This window comes from Engraulis encrasicolus, chromosome 5 (assembly GCF_034702125.1).
Source record: "Engraulis encrasicolus isolate BLACKSEA-1 chromosome 5, IST_EnEncr_1.0, whole genome shotgun sequence".
In the NCBI taxonomy this organism is placed as follows: Eukaryota; Metazoa; Chordata; class Actinopteri; order Clupeiformes; family Engraulidae; genus Engraulis; species Engraulis encrasicolus.
In genome coordinates this window covers 42,950,632-42,976,302 of record NC_085861.1, presented here as the reverse complement: position 1 = coordinate 42,976,302, position 25,671 = coordinate 42,950,632, and the positions used below count along the sequence as shown (strand labels likewise).

General features: G+C 44.8%; 1 protein-coding gene across 2 annotated transcripts in view; it reads right to left on the bottom strand.

Annotated features, from left to right (window-relative positions):
• Positions 1-354: 354 nt before the first annotated feature.
• The window catches only part of gramd1a (GRAM domain containing 1A), a 58,440-nt gene continuing 33,123 nt past the window's right edge, over positions 355-25,671 (bottom strand). For both annotated transcript variants that reach the window (XM_063199493.1, XM_063199492.1), the window contains exons 11-19: positions 21,877-22,023; positions 19,301-19,422; positions 18,079-18,221; positions 16,770-16,873; positions 10,210-10,533; positions 9,503-9,596; positions 4,861-4,968; positions 4,402-4,522; positions 355-1,849 (exon numbers count right to left, since the gene is read on the bottom strand). In XM_063199493.1, the coding sequence (XP_063055563.1) occupies positions 1,742-1,849; positions 4,402-4,522; positions 4,861-4,968; positions 9,503-9,596; positions 10,210-10,533; positions 16,770-16,873; positions 18,079-18,221; positions 19,301-19,422; positions 21,877-22,023 (1,271 nt within the window). In that variant the 3' untranslated portion in view covers positions 355-1,741. The remainder of the gene's footprint in view (positions 1,850-4,401; positions 4,523-4,860; positions 4,969-9,502; positions 9,597-10,209; positions 10,534-16,769; positions 16,874-18,078; positions 18,222-19,300; positions 19,423-21,876; positions 22,024-25,671) is intronic.

Genomic DNA, 25,671 nt, shown 5'->3' with positions numbered 1-25,671 from the left:
AAACACTTTTTTCACACTCGCTCTTTCAATATGGTTTTGAGTCACACACACACACACACACGCATATGCATAATATGCATACATACATACATACATACTTTGAAAAGTAGCATCAGTCGTGGTTCTCATATGAGTCTGACATGACTTCTAATTATTTAACGCCCGTCAAAACACACACTCAGAGAGGTACTAAGGTGACCAAAGAGTCAACAAAAAAATTAAGGAGAATTCATACCAATAATAATATTTAAAAAAACAAAAACGCAGCATGGGGTCCACTATTGTTCATCTACAGACCACCACCCCCACACCCGAGCCCACACCACCCTCCCCTCCCCTCCCCCCAACATGCAGCCGGCAGGCAGGCAGGTAGGACCATGACCCTCCCATGGAAGCAGTGCAAGGTCACCTCTCCATACCAAGTCAATACCCTGCCTCCAGTCTTTTCAAGTAGTCCTCTAGCTAGGTTGCTTGCTTGTTGTATTGAGAAAAGGAGCACGGGGTACCAACACAGAGGAACGAATTGGCATTGGAGAAGAAGAGTGGATGTGCAGATGCAGAGGTTGCTGCTTCCATGTTAAGTTGGGCTTTGGGGATGTGAGGGAGTTCACTGGCGAGAGTGGGGGGTAGTGGTGGTGGTGCTGCTGCATCTTTTTAAGTCTGCTTGAAGTCTTAACGTCTGAGAAGGGTGCAGCCTTCCTCCAGGAAGCACCTGAGACGGGGGAGGGACTGAACTGGCGAGTGAGAGAGTGAGAGATGGAGGGAGGGAGGGAGGGAGAGGAGGATGTAGCACTAGTAAAAGGAGACAAGTGGCTCAAGGTGCAGCACAGTCACTGGAGGGAACCGTTCCAAGGTAGGTGAAGCTTTGCAGTTCAAAAATAAAAACAAAGCAGAAAACCAAAAGGGAAGAAATGTTTGTCACAATGTTTGTCCCCCCCACACCCCCTCAAAACTGATCAAGCCCAGCTTGTCTTTTTGTTTTGTTTTACATGTCGTTTTCATATTATGGTTGTTGGATATGGTGTTCATCTTCACCAGAGATGGAGGGTTATTGCTGTAAGTCAATCAAGCAGAGCGAATTGTACGCATTTGGTGACCTCTTACGTGTGGACGTGGCGGGGGGATGATGTAGGGTTGAAATGCAGGACTTCTTGAAGAACACGCTTAAGGTACACTTACCAAAAACAAGAAGTGTACTGTACATAGTTGCCCTCTGAAGGGGGATACAGTCTCTCTCTCATTTTTTTACCCCCATTGTGTTCAGCTTTGATAAGGAAGGGATTTCCATGATATATTGTTTGTTAATACATATATTGCCGATACTACCATCTCCCCCCACCCCCGTTCCCTCAATGTTTACGCGCATAGTGTTGGGCGCCGCCAACCACCACCCCGCAATGTCCCATGACTCCCTCCCTCTGTGCTGTTTCCCAGGGTTCAACAGCACTCCAGGCAGGGCCGATGACAGCTTTGGCCGCGCCCAGGACATAGTCATCCGAAAGCCCCACCCCAAATACATACAATGTACTGAGGGCCTAATTCTGAGCCCACTCTCCCTGGGTCCAGGACAACTGACCCCTTTGTGCGCCCAGTTGCCCTGACCCCAGGGGGAGCTGTGGCTTGGCGGGCTGAGGAGGAGGCAGGGAGGCAGACGAGGGGTCTGGATGGGTGGATGGAGAGGTGGTTGGTTGAGGTCTTCTGGAGTTTCACACGCATATATGTGTGTGTGTGTGTGGGGGGGTCAGTGGTCAGGAAGCGTGTCTGAGGGGGGGTCTTCATCAGGGAGGTCCTCTTGGGCTGGTTCTTCGGTGACGATGCCTCGATGGAGCTTCTCCAGCGACTGCTTCATCTGCAGGATAACAACCACACACGCACACACGCACACACACACGCACACAGAGAGAGAAAAAAAAACACTTAAGCACTTGTCTTTGATCTCTCTCTCAAACACACACACTCCCTCTCCTTCTACCCCCCTCACACACACACACACACACACACACACACACACACACACACACACACACACACACACACACACACACACACACACACACACACACACACACACACACACACACACACACACACACACACTTTGCAGGTGCTTGCAATATTATGACAGTAGTGACACGTGTGTGTGTGTGTGTGTGTGTGTGTGTGTGTGTGTGTGTGTGTGTGTGTGTGTGTGTGTGTGTGTGTGTGTGTGTGTGTGTGTGTGTGTGTGTGTGTGAGTGAGTGAACAGTTGTCAGCCAGCTGGCTAATCAGAAGCACACAGCTGTCAAGTGGAACAGCACACACACACACACACACACACACACACACACACACACACACACACACACACACACACACACACACACACACACACACACACACACACACACACACACACACACACACACACACACACACACACACACACACACACACACACACACACACTCTTTTACTGTACATGCACGCCTACACACACACACTTCTACATACACTCATGCACACACCCGCCATGTGCATTACCTTCATGCCTCCCCTAAACACACACACACACACACACACACACACACACACACACAAACACACACACACACACACACACGGTCCTCGTTCACACACCAATGGTATGTACTGCTCATGAGCATGCATGAGCAGTCAACAGCTGTGTACTGCAGTGGCACAGAGTGGTCCAGTTACCACAGAGTGGTACAGTTAAGACTTAAGTACAGTAAGCCGAGATCTCTCTCTCTCGCTCTCGCTCTCTCTCGCTCTCTCTCTCTCAACCTGATCTGTGCCTGCACTTTGCTAGCCTTACGGACCGTGAACATGAGATGACCTAGCCTGTATGTGGGTTCCTCTCTTTTAAACACGCACACATACATACTACACATGGACACTCACACAGTAAGAAGATAAATGGTGTCACTCTGCAGCTGGATATTGCCTCACAGGCAGCACACTGGTCTAGGATGTCCCAGGTGTAAACAAAGCTTGTGAGGTGACGGAAGAGACAAGTATCTCTTCAAACAAAAGGGTAATTCCTCTCGCTTCTGCTTTATCATCTGGTGCATCGACGGGAGAGAGGCAGGGAATCTTCACTTGAAGGACAACACCGGAGCAGCACAGATGTAATTCTTTGTGATTTTTATTCTTTAAGTGCACAACATGACTAACGTTTCGATGGTTAGACCATCTTCTGGACTCTGATGAAGATGGTCTAACCGTCGAAGCGTTAGTCATGTTGTGCACTTAGAGAATAAAAATCACAAAGAATTACATCTGTGCTGCTCCGGTGTTGTCCTTCAAGTGAAGACAAATATCTCTATCAGGGTGACCAGATGAGATTTGCTATGTTTTGTTTGGGGGGAAACAGCCTAAAGGAATTATTATTACAGAAGGACATTTTGTTTAAAAGACATTGTGTCTTACTTTTCCCACAGCAGCGCTGCCTGCAGTTTATGTCCTCAGTGTCATATCGCCATTGCGGCTGCACCCCCTCAAACTTTTTTTTAGGTAAATTGGGTTTTAGTAGTCGTGCACGTCAGGGTGGTGCAACGATCCTATTGTATGGATTTTTTTTTTTAAATGTATCAAAGAAGCACATTAATAACCAATTGCTAAATAATTTCTACTCATTAGCTGCGTGTTGAGATTCTAAGCTACACCACCCATATCAAATGAATTAGCTCACAGTCAGCGCAAGAGTGAGCTTGTCAGTGCATACTCAGGCCTGCTTTTATTCTCATGACCATCTCATTCAGATGGCTTCATTTAGAATAACTGTACTGGACTCAATATCTCCACAAACAGTTTTAAAGGTTTATCAGACAAAATAGTTTTTTTCTATTCATTTCTTTTCATTCTAACTTTTGGGACATTTGGGGCAGATGCAGGATTTGGGACAAAACCATCTTAAAACTTACTTTTTGTCGCCAGAAACTATAGAAGTTTACGGACAGTATTTATTCAGTGACTTGAGCAACCTAATGAACAACCTAATTCAATAGCTGAGGAGAGCACGTATACAAGGCTGAATAACTCAATGTACTAAGTACACACAGTACGCCTCATCCAGAGTTCAAATTGAGTCCCCCTTGGAGCTCATCTCCACCTTCTCAATTCAGAAATATACTGCACTGTAGCCAGATGAAGCAGACCTCTGAAAAGATATTTAGAGAAATCCAGTGGAAAAACAATGGCCATAGCAAACACACACACACACATTACAAACACACAATGTATGCATGTGTGTAAGTCCTCTGAGGACTTCAGTATCGGCTTGCTGAGGTGTGCGTGTGTGTGTGTGTGTGTGTGTGTGTGTGTGTGTGTGTGTGTGTGTGTGTGTGTGTGTGTGTGTGTGTGTGTGTGTGTGTGTGTGTGTGTGTGTGTGTGTAATACTGTACCTGGTCTAGTAGTGTGACTGAGGACTGCAGTATGTGCTGCCACTTGCTGAGCTGGGCCTGGTGGAACTGCCTCTGGAGCTGCAGCACCTGCGCCCACTCACCCGCAGACTGGGGAAGAGGACTGCAGACACACGGGCACGCAGGCACACACACACGCGCACACGCACAGAAAAGCAACAGAAACAAGTCAGATAATTTGCCATATAGCTCTGCTTGCACAAGTACCACAAGTGGGTAATTCAGAGCGAGAGAGAGAAAGAGAACTGTGTGTTTTCTCTCTTGAGGTGAAAATCTGTATATCAATGTATATGCGTGATATACTGTATGCTGCCAGTCATCTTGATTTTCATAAGATGATTAAGCATTGATTCTGTATTCAAACATGCACGCCACAATGCAGTGAATAGGAACGTGTGTGACGGTGCAGGTGCTGGAGTGTGACAGCAGGGGGCGCCTCACCTGTCTGTGAGGGAGTAGGAGTGCCAGGTCTCCAGCGTATGGGCCGCCCGCTCCAGCGCCCACAGCTTGTAGAACAGCAACATGTTCAGGGCTACCAGCACCACCAGACTACAGAGACAGAGAGAGAGAGAGAGAGAGAGAGAGAGAGAGAGAGAGAGAGAGAGAGAGAGAGAGAGAGAGAGAGAGAGAGAATAACAGAGAAAATGGAGGAGAGAAGATATATGGAGAGAGAGGAAAAAAAGAGAGAAAGAGGGGTGGAGAGAGAAAGAGAGAAAGAGAGAAAGAGAAAGTAAGAGAGAGGGGGGTGGAAAGAGAGACAGAAGACACATGAGTCTCCCATTATCCGCAATGCAAATCTCCGTCATTACAAGGCAAACTGGGAGGTCGGTTGGGGAGACACAGGTGCGCGGAGCTGCAGCCATTCCAGTGTCTAGCTCTGGTCATTAATCTGATATGGTTCCACATGTCACTGGCACCTAGGCTCCACCACTAGGGACAGGAACGTTTGTGTGTGCGTGCGTGTGTGTGTGCTAGAGAGAGAGAGAGAGAGAGAGAGAGAGAGAGAGAGAGAGAGAGAGAGAGAGAGAGAGAGAGAGAGAGAGAGAGAGAGAGAGAGAGAGAGAGAGAGAGAGAGAGAGAGTATGTGTGTGTGTCAGAAAGAGAGAGTGTATGTGCCCGTGTGTGTGTGTGTGTGTGGCTGGATTAACAGGATGCAGGTGACAACTTTGAATATATTTACATCAGGAAGGAGACACATCAGCAAGCACAAACAAATATAGTGGTTGGGTTTAGGGGTGAGGGTGAGGGTGCGTGTCAGAGAGAGAGAGAGAGCGAGAGAGAGAGAGAGAGAGAGAGAGAGAGAGAGAGAGAGAGAGAGAGAGAGAGAGAGAGAGAGAGAGAGAGAGAGAGAGAGAGAGAGAGCGAGAGCGAGAGCGAGAGCACAAAGATGAGACACTGGAGTGAAAATAGAGTGCTTCTTAAGTGCAGGGTGTGAATTTAAACGTGGGCCTAACTTTTGGCCGACCTTCACACACGCACACGCACACACAACCAGGGGGCGGGAGTATTTCCAAGAACATGGTTAAGTCATCATCCTTGTTAGGTTAACCTACAAGGACTGGCAAACCTGCTAATAGATAACCCAGAGGTGTCATTTAGTTGAGAAAATGAGCACTCCAGGCTCTTCTATTAGATGATTTACCACTTTCCTCAGGTTAAGTTCCCCTGGTTTACTCCTGAGTAGGGCTGCACAATTAATCGTAAATAATCGAAAATCGTGATAAATTAGTGAAATCGAAGTCGAAATTCTAATTGTGATTTATCGTTAGCCTGGTGAACCAGCGCCACCCGCTGGACGGCAAAATGTTTTGTCTACGGGTGGGTCTGGCCTCGCATAATGATTCAATGAAGCCAGAATGCCATGAATCTGGCAAACCAATTACAACGCAAAGATGTGTTTTGAATCAAAGCGGGCAGGGTTTTGAGGGAAGGTTGTTCTCATCAACAATCTTCGGATGTATTATGCATCGAGGCCAGACTAAATTAGACATCCACATTTAGTCTGGTTTATCAGGCTAATTTATCGTGGCAATAGTGACCTACCTTTGAGAGCGTCCTTGAAGCCAGAACATACTGACAGGCTGGTGTTTCTGGCCAGAAATCTGTCCACCTAAGTTTCATGCTATTGCCTTTACATAATTATTACAATTCACTTTATTTTGCTCATCCCGTATGTAATTCATTCTTGGTTATATTTCATGTTGTTATAATTTTCAAAAAAATCTGCAAAAAATCAATAATCGTGATTAATAATCGTGATTATGATTTTAACCAAAATAATCGTGATTATGATTTTTTTTCCATAATTGTGCAGCCCTACTCCTGAGCCAGGTTCTTGGAGAACTCCCCTGGGGGGGGGGGGGTCATAAAACTCAGTGTGTTTGTCTTCACACACGCAAGTACTGTAGTGTGATCACTTCAGAGGTCACAAACACACAGACAGTCGGAGGAGGAGATACTTTACCTGACACAGATCCTGTAGGAGAAGTAGCAGAAGGGAAGCAAGAAAGAAGAGGAGGAATGCAGGAGAGAGAGAGAGAGAGAGAGGAAGAGGGCGAGAGGTAGAGATAGAGAGATCAAGACAGAGGAAGAGGGAAAGAGAGAGAGAGAGAGAGAGAGAGAGAGAGAGAGAGAGAGAGAGAGAGAGAGAGAGAGAGAGAGAGAGAGAGTAAGCGGGACAACGAAAAAGAAGAGGGAGAGTAAGAAAGAGGAACATGAAAAGGGGTGAGAGGAAGAGAGAAAGAGAGAGTGACAGAGATAAAGAGAGTGTGAGAGAGAAAGATAGATTGAGAGAAAGAGAGAGAGTGAGAGAGAGAGAGTGAGAGAGAGAGAGAGAGAGAGAGAGAGAGAGAGAGAGAGAGAGAGAGAGAAAGAGAAAGAGAAAGAGAGAGAAAAAGAGAGTGAGGGAGAGGAAAGTAGGATAAAAAAGAGAGGTAGCAGGAAGCAATTAGTAAGTAGAGGAGATTGTGTTTCACATGAAGTCACTAAAAAGCTATAACACGCAATTATTAACAAAGTTATTCACAGCAATTTCCCATTCATCTCGATGGGAGACTTGAAACAATGCATCTCCTTGCCAATTCTTGCTGAGTCTACTCTATTTTGTGCAAACAGTAGTTTGTCGTCCGTTTCAAACAAGCCACATTTTTTTTTCGGGCTGACCCTTTATTTTAGAGAGCTTTTGAAATTGTTTAAATTACCGTACCAATGAGCATTGATGGACAGTTAGAATTCTTTTAGAATTCTTTAGATTGACAGTCAAATGCAACTGTCATCCTATCAGTGCTTGTTCTCAGCGTTGCTAAGGTATGACTCCGGAAATTTAGGGCGGAAGAATCAAAACCGTTGAATGGAATACAATAGAAGCCCGCAGTCCATGTAGAATATACTGTACGTCAGTGGGCTGACCCAGTGTTTGGAACCATTGCACTGAGAAATCTCAGACACTTACTGGTAGCCTTGCTAGCAATAAAGGCCGGCCAAAAATTCACAACGGACAGCCTTATCAGCCATTATCACACAGAAGTTTAAGTTAGCCACTGAAGCTTGTGTCATTGTTATTTTTGTACTGATGTTTTGGTGACGGTGAAAGTGTCATAGAAAACATCAAGACGGTAAAGGAGATTGATAGTCAGCCAACAGACAAACAGATTGCTAAAACTCTCCCAAAACGGTCAACATCAGGTGAAGATTCTGTCGAGGAGAAAAAGTATGTACTGTACGTATATCCCTGCTCAAGGTGCAGGACAGAGGCTGATTGAGATGTTTTGAGTAAGACGTCCACACAGTTACTGATGTAAATGCATTAAAACGTCTCACTACATTACATTATGTATTAAACTATAAAGGAATATAATGTTTTCCCTATGATCATCCAATAACAAATTATCATCACCCAATGTACAGCATTTTGGAGTACTAACTAACACATTATTTGGGAGAACTCTGAAAACTGAGAAAAAAATAATGCCTCTGCTACGCCATTTTGAGGCCACTGCTAACACCCACTGTCGTCCCTGAGGTACAGTGTGAGAGAAAAAAAACAAACAAAAAACGAAAGGATTTGTCCCTTTGGAGCTGAAGGGCTGAAAGGCTGAGCAGGATGGTATTAATCTCCTGTTTTCACTGCGGCCTGGGCAACATCCAAGGCCAAAAACCTGATCCTCACTCCCCTTAGGCATAGGAGCCATCTGAACTATCTGAGGGTTAGCTGGCGCGCGCGCGCGCGCGTGTGTGTGTGTGTGTGTGTGTGTGTGTGTGTGTGTGTGTGTGTGTGTGTGTGTGTGTGTGTGTGTGAGAGAGAGAGAGAGAGAGAGAGAGAGAGAGAGAGAGAGAGAGAGAGAGAGAGAGACAGAGACAGAGAAAGAGACAGACAGACAGACAGACACAGAGAAAGAGAGAGACAGAGAGACAGACAGAATGAGAGAGAGAATGAGAGAGAGAGAGAGAGAGAGAGAGAGAGAGAGGAAGAGAGAGAGAGAGAGGAAGAGAGAGCAGAAGAGAGAGAGAGAGAGAGAGGAAGAGTGAGAGAGAGAGGAAGAGAGAGAGAGAGAGAGAGAATGGTAGACTATGGTCTTGGTGGTGACATGGCACAGCTGTTTTAGTGCCTCACTGGCCTGCTAGGCTCAGCTGACAAGCACGAGCATGTGGATCACAAAACTAGCTGCCACGCACATGGAAACAACACACGCGCACACACACACACACGCGCGCACAAACACACACACACGTGCACACACACACACGCACGCAGGCACACGCGCGCGCAAACACACACACACGAGCACACACACAAACACACACACACACACACATACGCACGCACGCACGCACGCAGGCACACGCGCACGCAGGCACACGCGCACGCAGGCACACACATCCGTGCGCGCACACACGAGCGCACACACACGCCCGTAGTGACAGATATAGTGAAAGAGTAAATCAATGTTGTCTCATACGTACATGACCACACATGAGATGCAGATAGGTTATCAAAACACCAACAGGATACTCAGATCCAAATGTTTCGCAATCAGCACAAAACACGGTGCAACTCTCCCACACACACATACTCTGTACTCACATGAAGCTGACGATGAGCAGCACAGTGGAGATGGTGCCTCCATTATTGCCACTGACCCCACGAGACCTTTCACCCAGCTTCAGGAACACACCACCTGAGGGGGAGAGAGAGAGAGAGACGGAGAGAGAGAGAGAGAGAGAGAGAGAGAGAGAGAGAGAGAGAGGGAGGGGGAGAGAGAGAGAGGGAGGGGGAGAGAGAGAGAGAGAGAGAGAGAGAGAGAGAGAGAGAGAGAGAGAGAGATGGAAAAGACAGAAAGAGAGAGGGACAGAGATGTTAGGGAGACAAGGTCAACATTCCTGTGCCATGAGCAAAACAAGCAAAAATGTTTTCGAGCAACTGACTGACAAGGTGTCTTACAAAGTAATTTGTATGTGACTAAAAAACATGCTTGGTCTTCTATTTAACACTACCAGAAATGAACACTAGATGTCAGGTTACTTAAAAAACTAAACAGCCAGCAGTGTATTTTGCCCAAGAGAAAAACAGAGGAAAAGAGGACAATGTATGAAAATAGTGAGGATGGCCTGTGCTTGTGTGTGATAGAGAAAAAGCTGGAGGAAGGCCAGAAAAAGAGAGAGAAAGAGAGAGCGGACTAAGAAGACAGATCGAGGCCAGTGTGTCTGTGAGTAGCATGTCTGTGTGTGTGAGTGTGTGCCAATTCTCTTGGCAACGTCCGGTCTCCAGATTGTTCCCACTGTGCGACTCACCCATCTCCCGCCGCTCCCTCCTCTCCTCCGCCAGCATCCCTCGTTCCGAGCGATCGCCCAGCAGCACTCCTCCGCCTCCTCCTCCTGCTCCCCCCAGCCCTCCACCTCCTCCTCCGCCCGCCAGGCCCCCCGCCGAGTCTCTGTCCCGCTCTCCGGCCCGCCGCGACAGGTTGCGCTTGCGGCGCCGCAGCAAGGGCGGAGTCTTGGCCGAGTCGCCCAGGGCCGCCCCCACCCCAACCCCTGCCATGGCCGCTGCCGCCTCGCTCGACGTCACCACGGTAACCTCCGACTGCAGCAGCGTCTCCAGCTTACACACCTCCGTCTCTGAGGACAGAAAAACATGGTTGCCATTAAGATTGGAGCTTAGTGGTATGATATACAGTACTATACAAGAAGAATAAGATAAAGGATACAAACAAACAACATTTATTTGTATAGTCTACTACAGCCAAGTATAAAAGGCAATAAAACTTGGATGAATGAATTAAAACGTTAAACTCATCATTTACTATTTGTCTGCAGAGGAGCACAATACATTACGATAAAGGTCACTCTACAGTACACTGTGTTATCGTATTGCTCCATACATTTCATTTTTATGAGGCGGACGGTTGGGCTGAGCAAAAGTAGACAGTTAGACCAGCCGCTAGTACTTATTCATTTTGTTTGGTGGGTCGGCGATTTAGTTCCAGTGACCTTTGATTCCCTGAAAAAATTCTCATGTTAATTTTGATCAAATAGTGGAAGTCGTAATATTTTTTACAAAGACAGAAGACGAAGAGGAGATGGTGGCACATTAGACACCTAGTCAGATTTCCATACATTTGAATAAGGTGGATTTGAGCTCAAGCAGAAGCTTCATCTAGGACAGTGGTTCTCCACTTTTTTGGAACAAAAGCGCCCTTGACCACATCATAAGGCCCCCCTCTGAACACATCATAAGCCTGCCAACGCCCCCGTTAGTATTAAAAACATCAGTCACTACTAAACACTAAAAAGAGTAGAGTAGTGATCATAACAACAGAAGCAAAAAGTACAGTAATGCATACCTTTACTAGTAGTGTTTATTAACATACTGGAGTACAGCTTTTTTTGACACAACCCATTTTCATGCTCATTCAAATACAATAGCAGTACCTATTCAGCTACATTCAAATTCACTTTCACTTTTGACTAGCACACTCACACTGGCATTTACCCTGGCTGGATTTTACATCACTCATTGGCCAACAGCAATACATTTGAGTGCAGACCGAAAGGGGGGGATATGATATTACATTCATGTTCCACTTGGGCTCTAGATTTGTCCTTTACTTATCCTGAGCCTATAGCCTGAGGCAATTGACACCTTGAAGATAACATGTTCCTGGAGCACTGGCTAGACCAAAAGCACTTACGCTCCAAGTATCCATCTGCTCTTTGGAGCAGTTGTCTCTGTTGGACACTGGCTACTTGATGATTGGTTGGATGGCTCTTAGAATTTACGGTATACCTATGTTTAGATCGACGCCAAATTACTTAATCTCATCACGTTGGAATCTACGATAAGACTCTCACTCACTAGGGACTAGGGAACGAGCACTTGATGATGATAGGGCTTTCTGTTCCCATAGAAACCGCTCTGGCCGTGACAAAACACAAATCAGACCGACAACGGTGTGTGTGTGTGTGTGTGTGTGTGTGTGTGTGTGTGTGTGTGTGTGTGTGTGTGTGTGTGTGTGTGTGTGTGTGTGTGTGTTTTCTGGATTATAACCCATCAGCATCCAACAGCTGACAGTGTCACCTCACATGCCATCTGGACTGCATATTACACTATTACACAACTTCATTTCCTTTTATGTTTAAATACGATTGCAGGCCCTACCGTGGCGCAAATGGTAGGGCACTCGTTTGCTATGCGGCCGACCCGGGTTTGATTCCTGGCCCGGGTCCTTTGCCGACCCTTCCCTATCTCTCTCTCTCCCCACTCACTTCCTATCATAAGCTTCAGTGTCCTGTCAAATAAAGGCAAAAAAGCCCCCCAATTTTTTTTAAAAAAAACTAAAAAACACTTGCAATAGGAAAGGGTGTCAAAATTGCAGTATCAACAGAAGGGTGAAAGGAAAGCTGCACCCTGCATTTACTGGTTTGAACTGAATATTACAACAACAACAAAAATGCTTGCATCAAGAAAAGCAAGCTGAAAAATGGTAGTAGTCAGATAAATTTAGTCCTGAAGCAAGAGAAAGGCTTTCCTCCCAAGATGTAGTTTCTCCAACTGCAGTAAAGCACAAATGAAATAAGCCTCTGCTGAAGCGATGAGTGTAAAGTTGAATGCCTTGACAATGGGCTGTGGCGTCTGGACGTTAGGGTGCGTACGTACACCTACAAAACAGTAATCCAGGTGCCAGACAATTATGGTAGATGGTTTGAGAGAGTGTTCTGCATACTGCGTATCAGCTCTTAAACTATATATACTTTTATCAATTTAACAAAATGGCAATGGTCTTTGGCCGCATTCCATGGATCCTGGGTCCAGGGTTCTAGTTTGACTCATGGTCATTTCCCGATCTCTCTCCCCAATTAATTACATACCTCTCTCTCACACCTCCCTGTCAATAATTAAATGCTAAAATGGAGGCACCATGGCTCAGTGGGGTAAGGCCATACCATTAGGCCGGAGACCTGGGTTCGATACTAGCCTAATAAATGATATTCTACTTTTCTCAATCCTTCCCCACTTCTCTCTTCCCATTTGTTTCCTGTCCCTCTCATCCTGTCTAAAATAACAAAGGTGCAAAAGCCCTAACATCTAAAATAAATAAATAATTAAATAAAATGCACTAATAATATCTTCAGGAAAATCGAAGGTCTGAGCATTAGTAGATCCTCTATGCTTATGTTTCTAATGGATACAGTAGTGCTGAGTTCATAATGCACTGGACTGATACCCTGGCATACTTTATGCAGAAATGCTGCGTAAGGACTGGCACAGTTACCTCTAAAGCACTTGAAGAGCTTAGGCAGCATTTTATTTTAATGGTTCCTTTTACAGTGCATCTACGGTAAACCCAACACTCTGTATTATAATGTGCTTACACTGTACTCAACAACAATAATCATATCCAAGCCACAATGTTGTTCTGAACCTTGCTGCACTGCATTACAGGGTGCAGCTACATTGTAACAGAATCCGAAAAATAGATTGTTTTCGACGAATGCAAGTAACTTATTATTGGCAGTGTTCTTAGAAAGGCTACAAACTGTTTACACAGCAAGGTCAACAGACAATAAAGGGGGGTTTAGAGTCGCGCGTTCGCGGGGGTTCTGCACAGAGAATGAGCCACAGCGCCCCCCTGTGCAGCGACAAAACGACCCCTGGCTGCAGTACACGCATGTTTCTCCCAGGCTGAAATGTCCGTGAGCTGAGCTATGCTTGAAGACGGTGATTGGTCAATGCGCTTACGGCAGTCCGGGGGGAACTCAGCCCTGATAGGTCAGTTGTGTTCTATTCTTCTACCCTACCGCGGAGGTTTGAAGGAAAACGAAAAACATGATGCAGATGACTTGGCAGGAAATCACTGGAGTTTACTTGACAGGGAGAAGAGAAACTGTTTTTTATTTCAGTAGTACAACTTCCAAAAAATCAATTAGAAATATCCATAAAAGGCCATCATGGAAATGATATGTTTGTAGTGTGGTAGTAGCAAAGAAGCCTCTTTGTTCTTTTGTAGTGTGGCAGCTAGCTCATTAAAAAAGGGTTCGCTAATGTCCTGTAGAGTTTGAATGGGTTTGGCTGACAGTTGCTAAGCTAGCTGTTAATTAGATAGGCTATCTATTGTATTTAAAAATGGCTTTTGTTTCATTTAACCACCTCAACTGTAAAACATGAATAAAGAGAGACTCTTGTATGCTATCATCCATGTCTAATTACGCCACAACTTTTTAAATTAATAGCAAGAAGCCTCTTTGTTGATACAGTATATAGTACAAGTAGTGTGGCTAGCTAGCTTCTAAAACAGGGTTCGCTAATGTCCTGTAGAGTTTGAATGGGTTTGGCTGACAGTTGCTAAGCTAGCTGTTAATATGGCCATTAGATGTATTGTATTTAAAACGGCTTTTGTTTGGCATTTTAACCACCTGAACTGTAAAACATGAATAAAGAGAGAATCTTGTATGCTATCATTCATGTCTAATTACGCCACAACTTTTTAAATTAATAGCAAGAAGCCTCTTTGTTAGTGGTAGAATTACGTTTCAGGTGGCTAGTCAACTAGCTTTGAGTTTGTAATGACTGATTTAGCTGGCTAGCTACTACTAGGCCCCAGGTGTGAATGGCCATTCATGCTGTCTATTGTCTTTTAAAATGGCGTTTGTCTTGCATTTAATCTCATGTAGTACTTGACCAAAAATAAACTGATGTTGTACCATCTAATTATGCCCCAACTTTTAGAAGTAGGCTACTAGTGGAATATTACGTTTTACATAGCCAGCTGATTAGCTTTGTGATTCATTCTAGGGACTGGGCTCAAGTAAATGAGTTAGTTCGCCCCCTGTTGTCACGGAGGTGAATTGACGTCATTAAAATCTCCTCCTCCCTCCCCCCTTGCCCCACTCTTGAATTTTCGGCGGGAAAAAAAACACCACGCCCTTTCGCACGCATTCGCATGTAGGTCGACTATGAGGCAATACCCCCCGCTGACAGTACGTCTATGCTTTACCCCGCAATCGGCACCGCGTGACTATGCATCAGCCTTAATCGCATGCAAACACCGCCCCCAAAAAAGAAAACGGAATCCGATGGATAGAGTTGCCCGGCCAAGTGATTCATTATTATTCCGTTTCGGCCACAAATTTTAATTTCGGTGCACCTCTACAGGAAATCCCTGCAACGTATAGTGAACACAGCTGGGAGGATCATCAAGGCACTTCTCCCCTCCCTGCAAGACATCTTCTCCAGCCGCCTCACCCGCAAAGCGCTCACAATTGTGAGGGACGAGACCCACCCAGCACACAACCTGATCCGTCTCCTGCCCTCCGGAAAGAGGTACGGGAGCCTACGGTCCAGAACCACCCGGCTGGCGAATACCTTCATCCACCAGGCCATCAGAATGCTGAACTCCCTCCACCCCCTCCCTACACGGTCTGCCCCAGCCACCAGGCAGACAGGAAGCTAAGACCATCTTTTTCTCACACACACGCACACGCACACGCACACGCACACGCACACGCACACGCACACGCACACGCACACGCACACGCACACACACACACACACACACACACACACACCCTATGGAGCTGCTCCACGTGACTGCACCTTACCTGCACTCTCTGATCTCCACTTCCTAGAACAGCTTGCACTATGAGACTTGCACCTCCAACTATGCTGCTAAATGCTGCTACTTGACCACTGGACCACAATGGACCATGCTGGACTGCACAGTGTGTAGAGTACAGCACAGCCCTGACTTTTTGTATTCCTATTGGACTGGACCTGCACTACTCCACAAGAATGCACGCACACGCACACGCACACACACACACACACGCGCACACACACACGCACACACACACACACACACACACGCACGCGCACGCGCAAACGCGCACACGCACGCACGCACACACACGCACACACACACACACACACACACACACACACACACACACACACACACTCACACTCACACTCACACTCACACTCACACTCACACTCACACTCACACTCACACACACACACAGTACCATGGGACCTTGTCTGCACTACTTCAGTCCTGGAACATAAGAACAATACAACATGCAACTTCTACTACTTATATAACTATTGTTATTATACTGTTAATATTGCTACCGTCACTGTTATTTTCTATTATTGTAATGTCTACTTTCTATATTTATTTCCTGTTACATGTTCAATGTTAAATGTTGAATGTTCATTGTAGTGTATTTATTATTGACCACTTATTGTTACCAGTCCATCACAATAACCTGTCCTGTCTTGCACTTTATGTCAGTCTGTAAATGTCAGTCCTGTATATGTTTATGTCCTGGCATGGTATAGAGAGAAAACGTAATTTAATTGTCCTTGTGTGACTTGTGCATATGAAGAAAGTGACAATAAAAGCTGACTTGACTTGACTTGACTTGAAATGTCCATCATCCAGCTGTATCCCTGCAGATAGCGCAAGGCTCATGATTGGTTGGCTGTGCCCTTCTTGTTCAAATACAGATATTTAAAAAAAAACCTAAAAGACGATAAAGTATTTTGTTATGTCTATTTCATTTGTTTAGTCCAGTGGTTCTCAACCTTTATTGAACAAACTAGAGTTGCAAACCGCAACTGGAGAGAAAACACCGGAGCAGCACAGACCCAATTGTTTCCTTCTTTTAATCAAGTGCACAACATAGGGACTAACGTTTCGATGGATAAACCATCTTCATCAGAGTCCATGAGAGTTGCAAACCCCATTGGCGGCTGAGAAGCCCAAGCCCCACCCTCCGCAGCGGTATCCTTATCAACGCTCCTGGGGGCCTGTAGAGCCCCTGTTGAGAAACACTAGTGCAGTGCGTCTGCTCACCCATGTGCCTGTAGTAATCCTCAATGCCGCTCCACGTGTTCTTCTCAATGAGGGCCTTCACCAGGCTCCATGGCTGCTTACGGTAGCAGATGTCCGACGAGACCCTGCATATACACACGCACGCACACACACACACACACACACGCGCACACACACGAACAAACGCACAGTCCTGCCATCAATATCTCCATAACCTTTGAAAAGGCCACAAAAAAACAAGCAACTGCTTACATGTACAGCTTATCTCCAAAACAATCTGTTTTCTTTTTCTGAGCACAATCAGATACTGTGCGTGCGTCAGCAAACAGAAGGTACAGAAGATAGCAACTACAAATCTTCAATCTGCAACAATGTCTTAACAATCAAACAGAAAGTAGCTAGCTTTATTGCAACATCTAATATATATATATATATAATCTGCATAATGCATGCCAAGCCGCGGCCTAGTGGTGAGGGAGCTGGTTTTACAATCTGGGGTTTGTATGTTCCTATTACCACCTGACATCTCCCTACACCTTGAGCAAGGCACATAACCCCACATGGCTTCAGGGACGGTAACCAATACCCTGAAAAATAATAACTGTAAGTCGCTTTGGATTAAAGCATCAGCTAAGTGTAATGTAATAAAAAAGTATTAAAATGAAAAAACATTGCATCGACAATCTGTGCATCTAAGTCTGGCCTGCATTGGCAGACCCAACAGTGGCTGTGTAGCAGCATTGGCAGCACCGTGGGTGCAATGAGGCTGAGGTAGTAATGGAGGTTTCCCAAGCCGCATATTATACTGCCCATAATAAGCTTTACAGGCTGACAAAAGGGTAACAGGAGGCAAGGCTACTAAAAAACGACAAGTCCACAACTACTTGGAAAAAAGCAAATAAACAAAAAACATTACTTCCTCACTAAAAACAAGCACCATTCACAATACACTCCCTCTCCCTCTACGCAGCTTATCAAACCCATTAACTAAAAAGAAACCCTGCCTCTCCCCAGACAACCAGTGGCGTCCCTGTGGGACAATACCATAAATAAAGGCGGTACACGCACACACGCACACGCGCACGCACACACACGGCCTGCCCTCACTGGTACGGTAAAGAAATGCCTCTAACTTTTATCGGCTCTTATGCTTGCTGACAGAGGTGAGACTGTGTACACACACACACACACACACACACACACACACACACACACACACACACACACACACACACACACACACACACACACACACACACACACACACACACACACACACACACACACACACACAATCACTGGCAGGGTAGAGAAGAGGCCCCTTCCTCACCGTAGTCGGCTCTTGTGCTTGCTGATGGAGGTGAGGCAGTATCGGTGCACTGTGTAGAAGTAGTCCTGGTAGGGGATCCCAGAGGTGATGACCTCAGAGTCAACCACATAGCACTCGCCCCGCGCACTGCTCTTATGGAGGGTCTGGAGGAGAGGAGAGGAGAGGAGATAAGGCAAGATTTGCGGCCGCCATCTAACCCCAGACTTTATCAGACTGTCTTGCTGTAGCCTATAATATTGGGGAAATCTGCAAGGAATTGGTGTTATTTTATTAAGAGATTTCTTACGGGTGTTTTCTGTCTGCATTCTGGACTCGTGCTGTTACTATGGTTAGCACAAGCATCTTGAGAAAGATGACTGGCAGGAGTGGCCGCCTGTTTTAAAATACAGATAATATAAACCCTCTCCTAACCTTAACTTTGAGTAAAGTTAATGCATGTATTTCAATGGTGCACAGCTGAGATAGACTGGGGTAGGATGGTGCTGTTGAGTCCAACTTCCGGCTATTGCTTAGAAACGCCCACGGCCTGTCAACTTTATTCTAGGACTGAGGTCAATAGTGTTTACCATACCAGCACCCAGACACACCAACACACCCACAAACAAAAACACATAAACAAAGTTACTTAATATTGCCTGAATATGAAATCGGTTAAAAAAAAAAAGAGCACATCCACTCAAACTATCAGATCAGCAGTATCAAAGACTCACCCAGGTCACTGACACAAAGTCCACCATAACACAACATGCATTCATTACTGCTGCAGCAGAGATGGAGCAGAGATGAGAAATGGACAGACTGCTGACTCATCAACCACATCCCACCCACAGGGGAGCCAATGCACACTGACACACATGTAGAGGGAGGAGAGAGAGAGAGAGAAAGAAAGAAAGAAAGAAAGAAAGAAAGAAAGAAAGAAAGAAAGAAAGAGAGAGAGAGAGAGAGAGAGAGAGAGAGAGAGAGAGAGAGAGAGAGAGAAAGAAAGAAAGAAAGAAAGAAAGAAAGAAAGAGAGAGAGAGAGAGAGAGAGAGGAGAGAGAGCAAGCAACAGACAAGACGGCAGACAGAGCAAAGTGGGTAACAGAATGAACTGGACAGAACTGAACAGAGGGGAAAAAGAGAGGCAAAACACACAAGACATCCACAGACAGAGAGTGACAGAGGGAGTGAGACAGAGAGTGGGACAGGTAGGCAGACATACAGACAAGACAGCAAGTTCAGACCTGTGTCTCCACCACAGGAGCGGTTTTGGGGCCCAGGGGGTTGTTGATGGCAATGGTGTAGCTGAGCACGCGCGTGGTGTTGCCATTTCCCACATCCGCCTGCCAGTCACGCACACTGAGGTCTGGGAGGAGGAGGAGGAGGAGGAGGAGGAGGAGGAGGAGGAGGGGGGAGAGGAGGATGAGGAGGAGGAGGGAGAAGTGGAGGAGGAGGGAGAGGAAAAGGATGAAGAGGGAGAGGAAGAGGAGGGGAGTGGGCGAGGAGGATGAGGAGTAGATTTATTTTGTGACATTTCTATCATACACAGACACATTTTCAAGCAATTAAATGAGTGTAATATTGCATACATAGTGCTACTAACAGAAACAGTGCAAAATGTGGCTGTGCAATTCTTCCTTCATGCAACATTTCTGTACCAAATATAGTGAAAGGGTAACCTAAATACAGTACTTTAGGTATGAATGATGCAAGTGCATAATATTTACCGGTACTATAAATAGACTATAGGTGAACGTGAACTGGGTTTCATAACATTGTATGACATAACATTGTACGTATGTAAGGGGAAGGGGGCTTTCAGATGACTTTGTCCTGGGCCCGACCAAAGCTGTCAGCAGCCCTGCCTACTGTATACATGTTGTGGCACCTTCTCCCCAACGGTTCAAGAGGCAGAGGTATAGAGAAGTATCAGACATCACCATTGCTGTGGTCAGTGAGAGTCATTCACTACCACCTTACGAGGGAACTGCACAGCAACAGTCTAGTGGCCAAACGCACCAAACCGGTCTGGTCTGCTGCCCCTATTGTGAGACGGGGTGGAGAGAGGTGGAAGTACGTACACCTCGCCACCGAAATGGGGAACCAGCCACATGACATTTACTAATTTGCAGTTTCTCAAACTAACGGAACAAAACTCCTACGCTTTTAAAGGAAATAAAACAAGTAAAAAATCTCTCTGAACTGGACTGGTTCCTCATCGCATTACATACATGGCAACATGGGGGCCAACATTTGTATGTTTAGCATTACTGTGTTTTTATTTGGAAATAAAGGTTAAGTATGTGCCGCATGCAATGAGAAGCGTCATTCCTGTTAAAGAGGCACTAGGTAGGACGACGTCATTTGCGCAGCGGCCATGGCATGCCGGTCTCAAAATCTACACCGTAATGAAAAAATGCTGCTAAAAAAACTCACTGTGAGACTGTTTTTCATCACGGAATGCCAGCAGTTGATACAAATCTGAATATGGTATGCAAAGCCATGTTTCAAATAAAAAGTGTTTCCAACGACACACTTTCAGTCCGACGCGGTCAAAAGTTGCATGTGAGGTTTTCTGACAGCGGACCATGGAAGCGGCCACGAGAGCCATCGTTCACTTAATAATGACTCGCACAAGCATCGCCTGACTCGGTACCGTGATTAATTAAACTTTTAATCTCTTCCTGGAGCCCCTTTAATGTACTCTGCAAGCAGGTTAAAATGGTTTGCAGTCAGGAATGCTTGATCTCATATCCCATCTGAACTCATCATGACTAATAGACTACTAAGTTAGACTGTTTATACGGATGGTATGCGGGTATTTTTGAAAACGCATACATTTGGGGCTTTTGTTTACATGTAAATCGAACTCTACTTCCATAAAAATTTTAAACAGAGCTTTAAGTGGAGATTTCTAAAACGCACCTGTCACAATGAAGATTTGTTTTATCCGCATGTCCGCGTAAACGGGATCAAAATATGTACCCGGTTTAAAAAATATAATCTTTTAAAAAATATCTCCATACGTGTGTAACAAAGGCCCAAAGCCTGCTCAAATACCTTTAGTTCCTCTCTGCCAAGCCCAGTCTTTGACAAGCCTTGTAGTACTTTTCAATGGGTTTGGCCTTTAACCTTATTCCTTGCAAGAGCAAATATTAGCACTGAAGGGTGACCAAGGGAAGTGGAAACAGGTGAGGTGACAATGTGGCAAAAAATTAAGCGAACACTATTGACTGTTTCATGAAAAACAGTGTGTGTGCCCAATTGTGTGTGTGTGTGTGTGTGTGTGTGTGTGTGTGTGTGTGTGTGTGTGTGTGTGTGTGTGTGTGTGTGTGTGTGTGTGTGTGTGTGTGTGTGTGTGTGTGTGTGTGTGTGTGTGGTAGAGGTACCATATATGAGGAACCTACTTCTATTTCTTAGCATAGTATGGGAAGTACTCAACTTTGTAGGGCAAACTCAAAATCATGAGACAGTACTTGTTTTTGAGGTTGTTTTTTTAAGCTTAGTGGCATGACTGTCTGCGTGCATGTGTCTCACTCTGAACACAGGAACACAATTGTGTGTTTGTCATACTGTCTCACCTACTGTATGTAAATGCACCGTGTGTGCGTATGTGCGTGTCAGCCTCATCTGTGAAGTGTTGTGATAACAGATACTGTATGGTGTGTGTGTGTGTGTGCATGTGTATGTGTGTGTGCCTCATTAGTGAAGTGTTGTGATAACAGATACTGTATGGTGTGTGTGTGTGTGTGTGTGTGTGTGTGTGTGTGTGTGTGTGTGTGTGTGTGTGTGTGTGTGTGTGTGTGTGTGTGTGTGTCACCTGTGAAGTGTCGTTGTGAGAAGAGGTGCTGTATGAAGTGTGTGTCTGCGGAGAAGAGCAGGTCATGCAGCTTGTCCACGCTCATGCGCACCACCGTGTTGATGTGTCGACGGCCAGCCAGGTCCGCACAGAATGCCTCAATCTCACCTGCGGAACACACACATACAAACGCACAAACACACACGTGAACACACACACACACACACACGCGTGAACACGCACACGAACACACACACACACACACACACACACACACACACACACACACACACACACACACACACACACACACACACACACACACACACACACACACACACACACACAAACACACACAGTTCACTTCTTTATTCATGTCCACAATCAAATTAATTACACACAAGTTGGAAAAATGATTCAGTCAAGTGAGCCTGACACTGCTTAAAGTAGATGGTGCATTACAAAGAACGTCTTCATTTCTCAACCTCACTTTTCCATTCTTGAATCATTCGTCCTAGAATGTGTATTGCATCAACCTTCTATTAAAGTCATCTTCAAATACAATTTAAAGTTTTTAAAACTTTCACTCACTCAAAGGAAACAATGTGAGATACGAGACGAGTGGTTGGAGATATGGCATGCTTTTAAAAGTCAAACTCAACTCTGAATGTTTACATAGCTAATCTTGGACAAAACACATGACTGACTTGTGTCAACAAATCCTTTTCTACAGTGCAGTCCATCAAGATTATGACTTAGATACACAACATTCCAAACAGTATGATGTTTGTTTTCTCAGCGCAGCTTCCATTCAAGAGAAATTAAAAACAAAGTATTCTCTGAAGACCTTCACTTACTGTACATACATATAATGTATCTTAGAATACATACAGTGCATTCCCCTGACTTCTTCTGATTAAGTAAGGTGAAGTCTGTTGGTTACACGATAAGTAAGTTCAATGAAATCAATACATAGACATTTTTTAGAGTTAAATTGTTAGCGTCATGTTTTTTTTCCTTTTTCATTAAAAGAGCCTAGATCATCTCAATTCCCCTAAGCTTAGAGCCCATTGCGAGCACACACCATATGTTCTCCTCACAATGGGTTCATACAACACAGAGACAAATGTCACTCTGATGTCACGGACAGGAAATGGCTTCATCATATCCCGATGCCGGTGAATGAGAAACCACAGAGGAAAATTGCATGACGGCGATGAAATCGAGCCGGTTGCTGAATGACCAACTGTCCAAACTGTCAGAACTGTGTGTCCTACACTACAGAACAGATTGCAGACTTATCATCTTCCTCTGTCTGACTGACTGACTGAGTTGAGTTATACGAATGCCAAATATCACATATTCTTTGTACAGTATACTGATGTCAGCCTACATGTACCGTCATGTACTGGTGTTAAACAATGTTTCGGAGTGAACAATTTAGTTTTGTTTTTAGCAGTGATTCTCAAACTTTTTTGTGTTCTGTGCCACCTGTGAAAATACTGTATATTGAATATTTCTACTTCACACACCACCTCAATTAGCGTACTGAGCAGCGGAGGCCGAAGTAAAAAGTGAAAGTAAAATGCACGCAGCATCAACAGCTACAGTTACATTCAGAGCCAATTTGTTTTTAAATCTCTTGCTCGCCTAGCAGAGATGGGACCAAGTCACTAATTTGCAAGTCGCAAGAAAGTCTCAAGTCCTTCCAATCAAGTCCGAGTCAAGTCACAAGTTACGACACATTTGACCAAGTCAAGTCCAAGTCCAAGTCGTGCCACAGCCAAGTCAAGTCAAGTCCAAGTCCAAGTAGTGCCAAAGCCAAGTCAAGTCCAAGTCCAAGTCTTATTTTTTCCAAGTCATTAACAAGTCACCTTGTATTCTATGTGCAATATTGACAATTACCTTTGGTCATAAATTCATTACCTCTCCACACTGCTTTGCATGTCCCCCTTCGCCAGTCATGTCCCGAAAATCGACCATGGTATACTATGATTTCAGTTTTTTGAGCATGGTTCGGCATTGGTTTTTGGTTTTACTAGGTTTAACTATAAATTGAACCATGGTTTTACTCTGAAAACTAACCATGGTTTTACCACGGTTTATAATTATTCATTAATTATCCAACGCATATATTGGTGACAGTCCTTTGAGCAATATGGGGTTAGGTGCCTTGCTCAAGGGCACTTCAGTCATGGATGGAGATGTAGGAAGAGGTGGGTTTAAGGGTGGGATTCAAACCTGCAACTCTGTGATCTCCAGCCCAACTCCCTAACCATTACAGCACAGCTGCAGACAAGCTTTCATGTTTGTTTGGGGGACCATGCAACCCACACTTGATCATATATATTTTTTAGCATGGTTTTTGACTATGGTTGAAGGTAAATCATTTATTTTTTCTTTCTTTCATGCATTTTTTTCACACACAAAATGCAAAAAAATATATATATTCATTGACTTGGAGCACAATTGCAAGTCATTGCAAGCTAAAACTGTCAAGTCGAGTCAAGTCTCAAGTCAATAGCGTACAAGTCGAGTCAAGTCACAAGTCACTCCTAATATTGGCAAGTCAAGTCTCAAGTCGAGTCATTTGTGACTCAAGTCACAAGTCAGTCCGAGTCACAAGTCACAAGTCCACATCTCTGTAGCCTAGTATGATTCTGCATTATGTTTTCCGATTCATACAGTCCAATAGTACAAAATGTGGGACCAAAGAGACATTTTCCACTGCAGCAGCTCGATCAGCCTTCAAATCAATGCAGAAAAAAATGAATTCCCCAGCTTACCACCAGAGAAATCTTGCGTACCACAGTTTGCGCACCACTGGTTTACAGCATCTATTACTGTATGTGTTTTTTTTCGCATAGGTGGGGGTGTAAATCAGGCATGAAACCAATTAAGAGATCAGGTTATGCCCAACAGATGAAGAAGACATTAAGGGGCGACTACACCTGGCTTAGAAGCCATCACCAAGGCTGTAAGATGCTAGAAAAGCTAACATAACAAATGCTGCAGCTACATAACTATCCACTTTGTTAACAACAAATGAATGCACCACGTGCTTGTTGGATTTTAACTTTCAGGACTGAAATCTTACATGCATAGTATGCTGATGAAGAAAAAAATCCTTGGCCTGACTTTGGTCTAGAGAGCTACTTTTTCTACTTTCTAAGTACCATTACTTTTACCACCTCTGATAATAAAAAACAATCTCGCCCGACTCAGTATTCTCGCTGTGGTCCTGTATAGCTTTTCTTGCAGAGAAATGTCCCCAGACCTGAGGTCAGCCATGGCGCGCTACAGAATACAACAGTCTTTCCCATCTGATTTTTGTCTCTGTGTGGTCCTGATATTACCTGATGCACAATCGCTGAGGTCTGTTTCTGATCCTGGATATCCAATCATCATGGCTATTCTTTCCTCAAAAATCCAGATCGTCTAATTTCGAAAGCTTTGCTGCCTTTCACTCGAGCTCTCTGTACTCGTTTCCTTGTCTCTTGCATTGCAAGGCCATAGGTCGTTTGCCTTTGGCCAGTTCGATGATTAAACGTGCAGCCAGCCGCACTGCACATTAATCTTGATCTTCATATTCAAGTTATCAATTTATCTTCTAGTAATAATTAACCAATTGTTTTCCCTATAGTGAATGCACCTCAAGTACAGTACAATACAGTAATAAACAGCACGTAGCGCTCTTATTCAAAGCCATTTTAGGTCAGCTGTAAGGACAAGCTTTAGGGTCATTATTTTAACACATAAGGAGCACTAGAGAAGCACTAGTAAATTGAAATCATTTAAAAAAAATTTTTTTTTAAT